At 47.7% G+C, this 15,112-nt stretch overlaps 1 protein-coding gene across 7 annotated transcripts in view; it reads left to right on the forward strand.

The window, feature by feature from the left end:
* The window catches only part of SYNJ1 (synaptojanin 1), a 60,234-nt gene that overhangs the window by 10,499 nt on the left and 34,623 nt on the right, over positions 1-15,112 (forward strand). For 5 of the 7 annotated variants that reach the window (XM_070407281.1, XM_070407283.1, XM_070407284.1 and 2 more), the window contains exons 3-12: positions 2,831-2,917; positions 3,100-3,367; positions 4,055-4,280; positions 5,220-5,303; positions 6,081-6,142; positions 6,882-6,978; positions 8,360-8,529; positions 9,939-10,020; positions 12,168-12,320; positions 14,796-14,961. In XM_070407281.1, coding sequence (XP_070263382.1) covers positions 2,831-2,917; positions 3,100-3,367; positions 4,055-4,280; positions 5,220-5,303; positions 6,081-6,142; positions 6,882-6,978; positions 8,360-8,529; positions 9,939-10,020; positions 12,168-12,320; positions 14,796-14,961 — 1,395 coding nt within the window. The remainder of the gene's footprint in view (positions 1-2,830; positions 2,918-3,099; positions 3,368-4,054; positions 4,281-5,219; positions 5,304-6,080; positions 6,143-6,881; positions 6,979-8,359; positions 8,530-9,938; positions 10,021-12,167; positions 12,321-14,795; positions 14,962-15,112) is intronic. The other 2 variants (XM_070407282.1, XM_070407286.1) reach the window with 1 other exon arrangement.

A 15,112-nucleotide genomic window follows, 5' to 3' on the forward strand; every position in this document is an offset into this window, starting at 1 on the left:
ACCTTGGCCTTGTAGAACATTCTTCCCTTGGTGTGTGCTGAGATGGAGAGCGGCTCTCCTGCGGCCGATTCTGTGATCTCCGGTGAATCACCCAACCTCCAGTCTCGTCTGGAACCCAGCGGCTGTGCCGCCTCATCGCTGGGCTTTTCTGCCCCGAGGCTCTGGGTCTGCCTGCCCCGGTGCTGCCCGCATGCAAATCCCTTGCCCACAAACCACGGGGCGTGCAGCCACAGGCAAAGCATGGTTCTAGGAAGGTCACGCTCACTGTCATCCTGTTCTCTCATTCTCGCTAACTTTCTTTAGTTCCCTCTCCCCTCCCTGCCAGCCCGAGAGAGGCAGGCTGTCCCATAGCTCCCTCTCCCCTCCCTGCCAGCCCGAGAGAGGCTGGCTGTCCCCCAGCCGGGCGGCGTGGCCTCAGCAGTGTTGACAGTGGTGAGCAGAAGCTCATGGCAGGAGAGGGACCTGAGCTTCCTGTCCCCACGCCCGGACCCCGTTCCATTATCCTTGCACTTGGCTCTGCCGAGCACCCCACACACCTTAGCAGGTGACAGCCCCCGGTTTAAACCTGGTTGGAAGTCATTGAACAACACCTGTCTCCCACGCCCACCCTCACGTCCACCTCAGACACCCGGCATCGCCTTTGCATTTCCAGACGTCCCGTGAGGAATTGTTAAATTTCAATAAGAGAGCATTCAGGTACTGTCCGTGCCAGGGGAAAGTGTTTCTCTTCTGCCCTGGCCGGTGTGCCCAGTGGTTAGGGCGTCGGCCCGAGAACCTAAGGGTCATGGGTCCCGTTCCCTGTCGGGGCACGGACTGGGTTGTAGGTTAGGCCCCGGCCCCAGTCAGGGCACATGTGGGAGGCAACCAGTCGATGTGTCTCTCGCATCGATGTTTCTCCTCCCCACCCCCGCCCTTCTCTCTCTCTAAAAAAAAAAAAAAAGGAAAAATATCTTTGGGTGAGGATAAAAAAAAGTACCTCTTTTTATGTATTATTTTAAACAAAACAATTCCTCTGGTGCTGAGCCTCTCGATTCGTCTTGGTCTAGCAGATGCACACTCGGCAGCCGCACGGCCAGCGTCTCCGTCTCCGTGTGGGGCTGGTGTGGGGCTGAGATGCAGAGAAAGGAGACCGGGCTCCTGTTGCTCTCAGGACGCAGTGTGTGCTGTGCGGTGTGTGTGACACAGACCGGCTGACCTGCAGCCAGAGGGGTCAGGGAGAGGGTTGGGAAGGAAGTGGCGCCTGCGCTAGGTATTGGAGGCGGGATGGGAGTGTTTGGAACGATGACTGACGGGTATTCCCGATGGAAAGAACGCGGACCGAGGAGCGGGGAGAGGGGCTGCCCGGACTCTGTGGGAGAGGAGGGGCAGGGGGATGCGCCCTGAGCCATTCACCGGTTTGCACGGTGTCTTAAAGGGGCCTGGCTTTCTTATCCTAACTCATCTCACAGTGGGAGATGCTCACCTTATTTTCCAGAACTAAATTGCTGAGAAATGGGACAATAATTCGATTAGGTCTCTCCCTCATACACCATATATTTCTGCGTATTTCATGGAGTTTCATAAAACAAAGGAATCTTTCTTCCTCGTTAAGAAGAATGCCCAGGGCGGGGCTGACACGGTTATTATCAGACTTGGAGGGAGGCGGAGGGAGCAAGGGTTCGTGCCTTTCTGCATGTGTAGGTGTGAGAAGGTGTTGTTTGTAATTATCCTTTGAGATTCTAGCTGTGGGTTACTTTTCTTTGGTTCTCTGTCAAATTTTTAATCAATGTATTTGCTAAGAACTAGGAAGATTTTTCCTTTAAAGTTCCAGAGGGTGTTTTGTTGTTGGTTTTTTCTTAGTACATCAATCAAACAGCCTGCCGTACAGAAATTACTCTGTGGGGTATGTTCATTAGCAAGATAACATCAATTTTATTGTGGAAGAAACAAGACAAAGGCCAGACGGAATATTTCCTGTTCCCATGCAAAGCTGTGTGGTGGTTAATTTCGTTCTGTAAACGGTGCTCAGTCCCTGAGTGTGAAACCCTAGCTACCTGGTGCTCAGTCCCTGAGTGTGAAACCCTAGCTACCTGGTGCTCAGTCCGTGAGTGTGAAACCCTAGCCTACGTGTGGGGATGGAAGGACGAGGAGGACAGGGCTGCTGCCTCGGGCAGCCTGGCGAAGGGAAGTGAGGACAGATACAGTGTCGGTAACACGAGGACGGAGCTTTGACCGAGCTGTTCTGGGGGTGCAGAAAGGCTTCCAGAAAGTGACCTTCTGCCTCGTATCTGTCAGGTGAAGGGAATTTGCCAGGAGGCAGAGGTGGGGAGAGCCCTGCAGGCAGGAGGCCAGACGGCTGTGCCGAGGTGCAGACTGTGAAAGGGCGGGTGAGACAGCACTGGTGAGAGTGTGGTGAGAGCAGGGCATGCGAGGAGTGGGGGTGATGAGAAACGAAACAGGAAGGGTGCCTGGGGCCAATTCAGAGAGCTCTCTTGTTAAGGACTGTGTTACCCTGTAGGGGGCGTCAGAGCGGTGGTTCTAGTAGTACAGCAGTCAAACCCGTCAGCGGGGGAGGAAAGAAAAATCTAAACAGCCCCCAAACGAAGATTGCTAACGGTCTTGTTACGCGGGTCGGTGGGAGGGATGGGTCAGTAGGCAGTGCTGGAGCCTGGGCTCACTCTTTGGGAAGAACATTTAGGCTACAAGTCGGAGAAAGTATTGTTTGCAACACCTTTGTTAAGAATATCAGATTTAGATTTAGAAATTTTTGGTTGAAACTCTGACTTTATAGGTAAATAAAACCTGATGTATCAGGTCTTATTTCTGATCCTAAAACTTTTTTCTTTTGTAGCTTCTGCAGAAAAGGAGGCGATCAAGAGTACATACTCCAAAGTGCTGGATGCATATGGACTCCTAGGTGTTTTACGCCTCAATCTGGGTAAGTTTATCATCAACATAATTAACCTGAGCAGGCGGCGAGCCTTCCGTCAGCCGACATCATCCCAGATTAGATTGATCAGGGTTGAAAGACGTCACCACGCGGGCAGCTCACATGTGGAGTCTGGGATGATTGACACTCTCTCTCAAAGCCTTCGAGTCACTGCAGTCTGCTCTTCGCAGGTGACACCACGCTACATTATCTGGTCCTCGTCACCGGGTGCATGTCTGTGGGGAAAATTCAAGAATCTGAAGTGTTCCGAGTGACTTCCACGGAGTTTATATCCCTGCGAGCCGACTCCTCCGATGAGGATCGCATTTCCGAAGTGCGCAAGGTGCTGAACTCAGGGAACTTCTATTTCGCGTGGTCGGCCTCGGGGGTCAGCTTGGACCTGAGTCTTAACGCCCACCGCCGCATGCAGGAGCACACGACCGACAACAGGTTCTTCTGGTGAGTTCTGAGGCGGCCCCTGTGGGCCAGCGTGTCCTCTCAGACGGCGGGTGGGCGTGCGGCCGCACACCTTCTGCCCCAGAATCCTCAGCGGGCAAGGCCGACGCCCACTGTCACTTCATAGACCTTGTCATGAAACCTATTTGCTCTCCCTGATCTCGACGGACCTCTCATTTCAGAAATATCTTTAAGATCTATAGTTTAAAATTAGGAACGAATTTGTTGTAATAGGATTGTGTTACTCATGTTATTCTTAGTTTTGAGATCTTGTCTCTGGCAGTATTGCCCTTCTAAGCCAACATTCCCCTATTATTTTAATTTTATTTGGCTCAGTAGGAATGGGATGCAGGTCAAGTTCAGTGCTAGAGTAAGTGGGAAGGAGCAGAGGAGGAGATGGTGTGGGAGGGCGGGAGGGCGCAGGTGAGGGACAGATTCTGCTGCTCGTGCCAACCCTGCGTCTCCCTGATGAACGAGACACAAGTCCCGGAAAAGGTGAAGAAAGGCGTTGCACTGGGCGCAGGTCACCTGCCCGGGATCTCGTTTCACGCCCAGCCTCCTGAGGCCTAGCGTGGGAAACGTACAGGAGCCAACAGACTCTCAGTGCCTTTGGTTTAACGGCGTGTCCCGGAGGAGCCGGTGCTGTGCTGCCTGTGCTCCGGGACTGAGGCGGCCCTGCCTTTCCCCCAGGAACCAGTCTTTGCACCTGCACCTCCAGCACTACGGCGTGAGCTGTGACGACTGGCTGCTGCGCCTCATGTGCGGGGGCGTCGAGGTCAGGACCATCTACGCGGCCCACAAGCAGGCCAAGGCCTGCCTCATCTCCAGGCTGAGCTGCGAGCGTGCCGGGACCAGGTTCAATGTTCGCGGCACCAACGACGATGGCCACGTCGCCAATTTTGTAGAAACGGAGCAGGTACCAGGGTTTTATTGCTCCCTTCCTGTGGGCGGTGGACGCACAGGAAGCAGTAGGGCAGCAGGAGGGTGGAGACGCTCTCCAAGTAGGAGCAGGCGTTTCACTGCTCAGCATGGCCCACCAGGGCCTACACTTTGGTGTTGAATTTAAAATCTTCGTTGACAGAGCTAGACAACTTGGGAAAAGTGTTTTTCTGTGAAATGAAGTCAATCCCAACTCTCATCTGTAGATATTTGAACCATCCAAACTTAAAAATTATGATATTTTTTGCTGTGAAACTATATAATTGCAAATTTAGTTCACATCTCAAGCCCAGCTCACATCTTCAAATTAATTTTTTAAAAATATGAAAAACTAAAGAAAAAAGTATGTGAAAATAGAAAGGTATGTACTGTTTAACAGGAATTCCTTTTTAAAAGTTTTGATTCCTATGCTTATATTTCTAACTAGGGGCCTGGTGCATGAATTTGTGCATGGGTGGGGTCTGGCTGGCCTGCCCCAATGGGGGCCAATTGGGCCGGTCAGCCGGAGGGAGGGGCCACGGGTGGTTGGCCAGCTGGCCCCGCCCCACTGGTCGAACTCCCAGTTGAACTCCCAGTCAAGGGAACAATTTGCATATTAGCCTTTTATTATATAGGCTATTTTTCTGGTTAATACAGGTTGGGGCAAAAGTGCCTTATAGTTAGGAGTATACGCAAAACAGAATTTAACCTTGTATTATTATTACTATTTATTAATTATCGTATTTTCCACACAAACAATTATAAACCTACTTTAGCCCCACCCTGTACATATAGGAGATATTTTGTTAGGACAATTTGTGTATGAGAGGTGGGTCATAAGATACAACCTGTGCAACCAATATTAGTAAATTCGTCTCCTGACGTAGAGGTGGCAGCCGTGCCTGTGGAACGATTTTATCCGTGCTTCTCTCTACAGGTCGTGTACTTAGATGACTCCGTTTCTTCCTTCATCCAAATCCGGGGCTCGGTTCCGTTGTTCTGGGAGCAGCCAGGCTTGCAGGTAGGTGTTCGACGTTGTTGTTTTAAGTTTCCAGGATCGTTTGTTGGTTCATTGGAGAGTTTTATTCAATCTAATATCAGCTAGATTCCTAAACAAGGATCAGAGTGCAGAGTTCCTAGAATTGTATCAGATAAGTTTTCCCTGTAATGTTTTTTCAACATCCGTAGAAATTCAGCTGCTGTGTTTGATAAAATCTGGATGTTTTCACAGTACATTGATTTTTAGGGTTTCCATATTTGCTCTCTCAGTAGCTTAGTACATAACAACTTAGCCTCTGAGGGCAGGAAAATGCCGTTGCTGAAAACAAAGCTCTGAATAATCTTCCCTCTCCTGCTGCTGCCCTGGGCCTGGGCGGGGATCTGTGACAGGAGTGGCAGTGGCAGTGCAGCTGCTGCTGAGGGTTCTCGTGCAGATGGAATGGGAGGTGCACAGGTCGGTGCCTGGCACACGCGGTCAGCACTGTGCAAGGGGTCGCTGCTTACACGTATCTTTCACAACTAAAATTTTCTCTTAGTTTACAAGTGTTTCATAATGGTCTGTCTTCTAGCTCTTTTGTTACGAGGTTGCATTTTAAAAAATAAAAGGAGAAACTCCTAGAACTTGCCTTTTTTTTTTTTTTTTTTTTTTTTTTTTAGACCTTGTCTTTTTAAGAGACTGGTGAGTGGTCAGTGACCTGGCACCCTGCTCTGTGCTCAGCGAATGCATGACCGCGCATGGCGGCGGTTTGGCTTTGGTCTCATGGTGGCTGTTGGTGTGACCACATCTTTCTTGTTCCAGGTGGGCTCGCACCGTGTCCGGATGTCCAGGGGCTTCGAAGCCAATGCGCCCGCCTTTGACAGGTAGGGCTGGTTCTGTGTACAGGTGCTCTCGGTTTTGAAGTTGTTAAGCGGTGAGACCTGTGGTCATTACATTTACGGATTCATTTTACGGTTTTTGGCTCCAAGTGAAATGTCTTCTGATCCTGACTTAAAGGGAGACAGTGTTACGACCTCTAGCAGTGGCAGCACTGGTCTCAGCCTTAAGACTCCCTGCGGGCGGCCGCCCAGCACTGCAGCCCCCAGCCCCATGTCGCTGCTGGGTACACGACTGGCCCGTATGGAGATGTGCTGGAGTGTGAAGTATACACTAGATTTCAAGCACGTAGTGCAAAACAAAGAATTTAAGAGACTGTGACAGTATTAACATTTTTTAGTATATTGATCACATGTGCAATGAGGTTTTGGTTGCACTGGGTTCAATGCTCACGGAGGCTGTGATGTCCTCGGGTGTGAGGGGCAGCCCTGCGCCCTCTGCCCGCCCAGCCTGTGTTCTGTGCTGGGCCAGCACCAGGCTCCCGGGGGAGAGGGACGGGGGGATCCACAGCTCCGCACAGGTGGGGCTGGGCACCCGCAGTCAGAGAGGGCACTGACTGAGTTCCCATCCGTTCCTGAGACCACGTGGAATGAATCTGTGTTCAATTTTGCCGGTTCTATGAGTTTAAACAGAACCATGTAAGTTCTGATTAATAATGGATTCTTATTTATTGAAAAAAAATGTCACCTTATCGCTTGACATGTGCTTGTTTTCTTTGTTTAACAGGCATTTTAGAACACTTAAGAGTCTGTATGGCAAACAAATAGTAATAAATCTGCTTGGATCTAAGGAAGGTGAACATATGCTCAGTAAGGCCTTCCAGGTAAGGAGGCTGTGACAATGCAGTAGAGTCCTGGGATCTGCCAGGAAGGAAAGGCTGCCTGGAGGAAGGGTGGTGCTCGCGGGACGTTAGGCCTTCGGCTGTTAGGAAACGCTTGAGGGTGAGGTTGTGAGCCTGGGGTTGTGGGAAGTCGTCAAGGCAGTAGACACTTTCCCGAAGTGGGCTTGTTGCTGTGGTGGAGAAGCAGAAGATCCTCCCCTGAGTGTCCCTCTGTCCTGGGCAAGACCCAGGCGGTGTGCTCCTCCCCCTGATGTTTTCCTCTCCTGGTGTCCTCCTCCCCCTGGTGTGCTCCTCCCCCTGGTGTCCTCCTCCCCCTGGTGTCCTCCTCCCCCTGGTATCCTCCTCCCTCTGGTGTGCTCCTCCCACTGTGCTCCTCTCCTGGTTGCTCCTCCACCTGCAATCGCTTGCCCACTGCTGGAAACCAGTCACTGTTAGCCCTTGAGGTGGTGATGAATGCCTTGATGTACAGCAGGAGCACACCTTCTCGTGTTGATGAGAGGAATGTGACAATTTCAAATAAAAGATAAGCCTTCTAAAGAAAACATTCTTCATAAACACCAATTTTTTTAAAATATATTTTATTGATTTTTACAGAGAGGAAGGGAGAGGGATAGAGAGTTAGAAACATTGATGAGAGAGAAACATCGATCAGCTGCCTCCTGCATACTCCCCACTGGGTATGTGCCCGCAACCAAGGCACATGCCCTTGACCGGAACCGAATCTGGGACCCTTGAGTCCGCAGGCCGACGCTCTATCCACTGAGCCAAACCAGTTAGGGCCATAAACACCAATTTAATAATTAATATAAACTCTTATGTTATATAGAATTATAAGCTTAAACAAAATGGTTAGAAACATTTCCTTAACTTCAATCTAATGAGCTCCAGAATTATTCAGCTATTTTGTTTTAACTTTGTAAAATAAATATTATTAATAAACAGATTATACATTAGAGAATAACTTTTTATGGTAAACTTTCAAAGCATTTATATGTATTGAACAAAGATATAAAAAAGAATTTTATGTTTTATAGTCTGTCTTAAAACAAGAGCCACTTTATTTTGAGATTTATGGTAGATATAAACAGTTATTAAATTTGGATTGTAAACATGAAATGCGAGTGGGTGGAGATAGCTTTTCATTTTCTAAACCGGATGAGAATGTTACTTAAGTTCTCTGGTCGCCCATCACCGCCGCTCGGGGACGGGCGGGAGGGTCAGGAGAAACATGGCATTAGGTACTGGCTGCTGCGTGGACGAAAGCCTTGCGCGTCAGTGTTGCTTCTCAGGGTCAGGTTCCCGTCACAGGTACACGGGGGGCCTCGTGCGCTCCCCCTGGGTGAAGCCTGCCTTTCCCTCCCAGAGCCACCTGAAGGCTTCGGAGCACGCGGCCGACGTGCAGATGGTGAGCTTCGACTACCACCAGCTGGTGAAGGGGGGCAAGGCCGAGAAGCTGCACAGCGTCCTCAGGCCTCAGGTCCAGAGGTTCCTCGATTACGGCTTTTTTCATTTCGACGGAAGTGACGTTCGAAGGTTCGCCTGCTCGGTTTCTCTTTCCTTTAAATTGGAACTTTGCTATAATTTAAAAATGACTCTTAACATTACACCCTTAAATGTCCTTTTTAAAATCAGAGTTTATAATACTATACTTGATTTTAGGTTTGTTTTTCTTCAGAATTCAGCCGGTAATAACAATAGCTTACTTTATGGGTACATACTGTGGCCAGGCGGTGCCCTTGGGTTTTCCATGTATCAGCCACAGCGGCGAGGCCCTATTCTATCCCTTTTTGCCGGGGAGGAGATGGAGGCACTGGCGTAGCCTGCCCCTCGTCACGTGACCAGGGTGTGTGAGAGCTAGAATCCTTCAGGCTCCCGTCCCCAGCCTGGTACTGAGAGGCTGTTCCACTTCTCTCTTAAAATGATGTTTTAATATTTTTGCCTCGTAAAGACAACTAAATGCAAATGGAAATAAAAGACGTTACATATTGTCTGCTTTAGTGTAATTTAGTGTTAGCTTTTGCATATGAAGTAGAGGAGAAAAGTAAGTATTGAAAGATTGAAATTAAGAATATAGGTTGAGGTAATCTTTGGTAAACAAAGCTCACATTTTTTCCGTGTACAGTATTTACTATATGTTAATGCTATAGAAACTTCATAGGACAGTCAGTAGAGATAAGAGATCGTATGTGCCAGGCCAGCTCAGCCAAGGGTTCGAAAGCCTGAGTGAGGGCAGCGAAAGGATGAAGAAATGACAAAGAGAATAAGCTGGATCTAGGTGGGTCTTCCTGTGCCTGGCTGAGGCCACAGAGAGATCCAGAGGCAAGCTGAGCCTTTATTTTATAGCCAGAGGTAAACAAGGCAGTGGTCACCATAGTTACAGTGTTCTTGTGAGTTTCACTTGTTTTGGCAGCACTTGCTGCACCTCCCACAGCCCATTAGCTACCTAGGAAGGATCTAGGGAGCATCATAAGGTCAAGCCTAATTATGCTAAGAGGGCTGTGCCCTCTAAGCTGGGACTTGTTTGTGGCTTTGCAAACAGGTCATCCGAGGCTTAACCCTGTAGCCGCTCCCTACAATCTTAGATTTTCAAAATTTATTCCTTAAATGTTTGATACCTTTTATGTGCAGAGAACTATGGTGTTGTAAGTCTGAATGTATTCTTAACTGCTGGCCTAGTTAAGAATAAGTGGGTGTGGAGGAACAGGTAGGTATGTGATAAAGAACAGGTGGCAAAATGGTAACAGTTGTAGGACCTGGTGAGTAGACAGATATTCACTGTAAAATTCACTCACCTTTCTTCTATGTTTGAAAATTGTAATGATAAAAAATCGGGGGGAGAAAGTGGATGCTACCTTTTAATCACCTTAATTTTTCCTCAGTTTGTTTGAGTTCTGTTGTTTTTTTCTCAAACAAGCTCTTTAATTTGAGTGACTTCGTTGCAGGTGCCAGAGTGGGACCGTCCGCACCAACTGCTTGGACTGCCTGGACAGGACGAACAGCGTGCAGGCCTTCCTGGGCCTGGAGGTAAGGAGCCAGCGTGCGTGTGTGGCCATCCTGTGCGTGACCGTGCGGCGCCTCTCAGTGGCGCTCATGACCGCCCCCAGAGCAGTTAGGTTCAGTAAAGGCATTTCCCTTCTCCTCTTTTTTCCCCCCAACATCGCTCGTCTTTTTAGTTCCCTTTCCCTGTTTTACTCCACGTATAGCTGTGTTTCCCTCCCTTACTCCTTAACTTTCCCTATAAACCCAGTGCTGCTGCTTCTCCTAGTCCAGTAACGGCCTCTTTTGCCTCCTTTGGAAGAAGAAGAAAGACGTATATATCCGTACTGTCCTCGTTCTCTGTGCGGTCCTTGAAAGGTTTCTTGGATGGAGAGGCTCTGACCATGCACAGCCTGTAGGGTGTGTTTGGACGGTCTGTACCCAGTGCAGCCTGCATGGCGTCTGCCAGTCAGTGGCTCTGAAGGACTGGACTGTGTTAACAAGAATGGAAGTGAATGAGATTCAGCGTCTCGAATGGTCTTTGTGTGAAGACCCTTTTTTCTCTGCCTCTTACAATCAGGGCCAGTCAAATACAGACGCAGTGTCAGTGCCGGACACACAGCCGCCGTGCCCGCAAAGTCCTCTGTCCTGCGGTGAGGGCCGCGGCTGTGGCGGGTCTTCACTTACTCCTTCCGAGGGGGCTGAGCAGTTCTCAGCGGCCGTGGAAACAGGACAGGAAATCCCGAGTTCCTATTCCTCCGTGCATGGTCTGACCTGTGGCCGGAGTGTTGGTGGATTAGTTGCCGGAGCTGCGGTTCTTTCTGTCTCAAAAATGAAACCACAGTGTGTAGAATTCTCTGCTACAGAAATGTCTTTTGAGACATTTCTCAAGTAACTAAATAAATTTTACTGTTTGCCCTTTCTGAAATCTGTCTTTGAGATTTATCATTATAATGTACTTAGAAAATATGACAGATAAGAAAAGTGAAAGCAGGCATTTGGCCTTCTGGATGGAGTGTATTGTGTGGCTCGGTGCTGCTAGCTCTGTTTTTAGCTGGTCGGATGCATTGATGTGGCTTCTGAGAGCGAGTTGACTGAGGCACTTTAAAGATTTGTTAAAAGTGCAACAGGTTTCACTTTTCAGAATCTGACTCGGCTGGTTATCCACTGTTGATAGTCAGGTGTGAGGAACTGGTGAAGTGGTTACCAAACTTACTAGTGAAGCAGGCAAAGCCAACCTAGTAGTGAAGACCAGTTGGCGCACCTTCTTAAAGACAGAGCGGTCGGAATGGTGAAGGCGGCCCTGGCTTGGCCTGCTTCCTTCTCTGCCAGCGAGGAACGGCGCTGGTACCGGCCCTGGATGTCAACCCCGGGTTAGGGTTTTTCATAGGATTTTAGTTTTTGATCCCTTGAGGTTTATGGGTAGTACCCATCCTTACAGATAAGGTAAAAGAAAACCCAAAGAGGACGGAGCTCAGTGAGTTCCAGGCGTACGTTATGACTGGACTCCAAGTGAGAGAAAAGGCCGGGTAAGGGTTGTGCATCGCTTTGACTCTGCCGGGTTTCGAGGCACAGGGCATCCTGAGAAAGAGCATTGGCTCTCTGCACACTTCCTGCGCCCTGTGCTGAGGGGGTGTGGTGGCCAGAGACCCTGGCCCGCTGCGTTCCTCCAGGCCCTGGGCGCACAGCACCGATGTTAGTGTTGGTTTGTGACAGTTCAAGAGCAGCTCTTTTTTCCTCATAATCTCCGGACCTTATTACCCAAACTTACAGAACTAAATCTAAAAACTAAAGGAACTTAGTTATTCTATATACATTTAGATAAACGAGGTAAATATTTTTTCTGCTCTGCTCCATGCTGTTGAATAATTAGTTCTTTTAGATGAACGAGGTAAAGCAGTATGATTTAGGGATACTTTAATACGATTTTATCATTTAGCCAGAAAGACGTTCTTCTTACTACAAGGGAATATTCAGTTGCCTGTAAGTTTCATTGATGTGAAACTTTACTTTATTTACGTTAAAAATAGAAATGGTGGGAAACAGCACAGCCTAGTGAACTGTTAGGTTTTTAGAATCCAGTCCTACAGAGCCCTATCGCTGCAAACTTTCTGTTTACTCCTGGTGGCTCTTAAAAAGTCACATCACAATTAGCGTGTTAACACACTTACAAAAGTCACTCCTGGCTGTTTCAGATGCTGGCGAAACAGCTGGAAGCCCTCGGCTTGGCTGAGAAGCCCCAGTTGGTGACTCGCTTTCAGGAGGTTTTCCGCTCCATGTGGTCGGTGAACGGTGACTCCATCAGTAAGATCTACGCCGGGACCGGGGCTCTGGAAGGAAAGGCCAAGGTGAGTGACTCTGTTGAATTAGACAAGGCCCTCCTTCCCTCTTGGTGAGGCTTTTCAGTGCCTCTTTATTAATTCAGAGGGTTTTCAAGTTCCCTCTTTAGAATTCTGCCTTATCATGCCTCTGCTCCTCTTTCACTCCTCCTCCTCTCGGGGTCCTGATCGAGCAGGAGCTAGCTTGTTCCCCAGGTTGGCAGAGGGGCTGTATGACAGACCTATGTAGTCATTTAGTGAGAATCCCTGAGGCCTGTATGTAACATGCTTACATTTTTAAAAAATGACTCTTCCCTTGCATATTTGTTTTACTTTTTATACTGTTATCTGTAATAATAAAAGCGTAATATGCTAATTAGACCGGACAGCTGAACAACCTTCCGGCCGTCCTTCTGGACAAAGCCACAGAGGTGGGAGCAGAGGCAGTTAGAGGTGATCAGGCAGGAAGGCAGAGTGGTTGGGGCGATCAAGCAGGCAGGCAGGCAGGCGAGCGGTTACGAGCCAACAGTCCCGGATTGCGAGAGGGATGTCCGAGGGGTCCCAGATTGCGAGAGGGTGCAGGCCGGGCTGAGAGGACCCCCCTTCCCCCCGTGCATGAATTTTGTGCACCAGGCCTCTAGTTTTTATTGTAAGTAGGATGTTTTTAACCATGATCTTCATAATAAAGGGTCCTATCATATTTGGCTTTGGGTCCCCAGCACTTAACACAGTGCCCGCTATTTTATAAACATATAACAAACGCTGATGGACAGATAAATCAGTGGACAGTTTCTGCAACACCTACTGTGAGCCCAACATTATTAGGGCTTAATGGTTATGTTTTTATGCTTTACTTACTTTACCTTGAAAATGAGACTTAGGAAAATGTGCAAAAGAAGTGTGAGCTATGGACTTAATTATAATTCTGGGCCTCATTATTGCATTTTATTGCTGGCATGACCTGCAGACTATTTTCCACTCTAATATTGGGCCCATATTGAGGGACTTTGGAAACATGCTTGAGATATTTTTCATGATCTTATATACAATACGGACATTTTAAGGCTCATGGCCCCAGGTGAATTTTAAATCTCTGCAGTTCCTAAGATTGCTTCAGAATAGAAGCAGGACAGTCACTGCTGCTTCTCACTCAGCCTCTTCCTTCAGCGCGGCCAGTGACCTTCTGGACGACACTCACCGTCCCCAAGTGCTTGTCCCTCCCATGTCGGCCTCCCTCCTGCGTCACAGCCGCCATGTGGCCAGAGGGCCCTGCCTGCCAGTGCCTTCTGTTCACATCATAGGAGCACACGTACTGACGTTTCAGTATTGTCTTCTAAGTGATCCTGTTTTTTAAAGCCTAAAATGGTTAAACTCTCCTTTATTCAGTTTACATAAAGAACATAATTCTTGCTATTACAACCTGATGTCTACGACTGTTGCTTAAAATCCTCTTCAGTGTTCTCTTGCCTTTTTGTTTCTGCAGCGACTGCGACAATATACGTACAGAGGTTACATATGTTGTCAGTGGTCTTTTACTCTAACCTGATAGATACGAAATTTTATACGTTAATTACTCGTCTGCATTGAACTAAAATCTAACATCTGCACTGTTCTTTCTTTTCCTTTCTCTGGGTTCGTTTTGATTAATTGCCTGATAATGTGAATGGTGAGTGTCTTTTCAAATAATGTCCTTTATGTATGAAATTATATGGGAGGGAATAACATTTTAAGCCTCAATTACTGTTAGTTTTTTAAGGAATAGAAATAATATATTGTAAGCTATTTTCCTAAAAGGCAAAAGTTTTGTTTTTTAAAAGCAATTATCAAAATCTGTAAGATCAAAATAAGTCTTTATGGTAACTTACATACCTAAGTATATGCTCATTGAACATTATATAAACTCTCTCCCTGTAGGAATTAGTCCAAGTTTATTATTTTTGTTAGTTACATATACACAGGTAATACAATGGCCTAAAATGTAGATGGTAGTTTATATGTAATCTATATTAGTAAATTTCTTTTTAGACTAGGCCTTCATGCTTCTGTTCAGTTATAGCTGTAACTAAGGAAGTTACTAGGGAATAGTTTCAATTTTATTTTCTACTATCAAAGCCCTTTGCAGCTTTCGTAAGAGCCTATGAGTCAGTGTATCCTCCTCTCTCCCCCTGCTTCTCCCCGCCCCACCTCCAGTCGCAGTGATGATGTAGAAGTGATTTCCTGTTGGAGTGCGCTCAGTTCACTCTCCCCGTAAACAGTGCTGGACAATCGGCGCCCCAGGTGTCCTCACGTGGTGGCACTGAGCTTCCATCTGTGGGCAGAGCTGTGGTCCAAAGAGGAAGAGAAACAGTGGCTTCCTGAGCATTTTAATGTGATGATTCGCTATTCAAAATAGAATGATTAGGTCCTTTATTGCAGTACAATTATGTCACCCTTACGTTTCAGAATACCTGCTGCGTGGAATGGCACGATTAGAATGAGAGTCCTTGCTCCTTTCTCCCCCAACAGGCTGGGAAGCTAAAAGATGGTGCTCGCTCTGTCACTAGAACGATTCAGAATAACTTCTTTGACAGCTCCAAGCAAGAGGCCATTGACGTTTTGCTCCTGGGAAACACTCTAAATAGTGATTTAGCTGACAAAGCGCGAGCACTTTTAACCACTGGAAGTTTGCGTGGTATGCGTACTTACTTTATATTCTACCTACTTTATGTTACTTATATCCCTTCCGGAAGTCCAGGAGAGAAATGTACACTTAGTTACATAAATAACTTCTAGATGGATTTGATTAAAATAGGTTTGGAAGGATTTTCTATCAACATGATTTT

This window comes from Myotis yumanensis, unplaced genomic scaffold, assembly GCF_028538775.1.
Source record: "Myotis yumanensis isolate MYYU_CA2020_CCGP unplaced genomic scaffold, mMyoYum1.0.hap1 SCAF_2, whole genome shotgun sequence".
Classification (NCBI taxonomy): Eukaryota; Metazoa; Chordata; class Mammalia; order Chiroptera; family Vespertilionidae; genus Myotis; species Myotis yumanensis.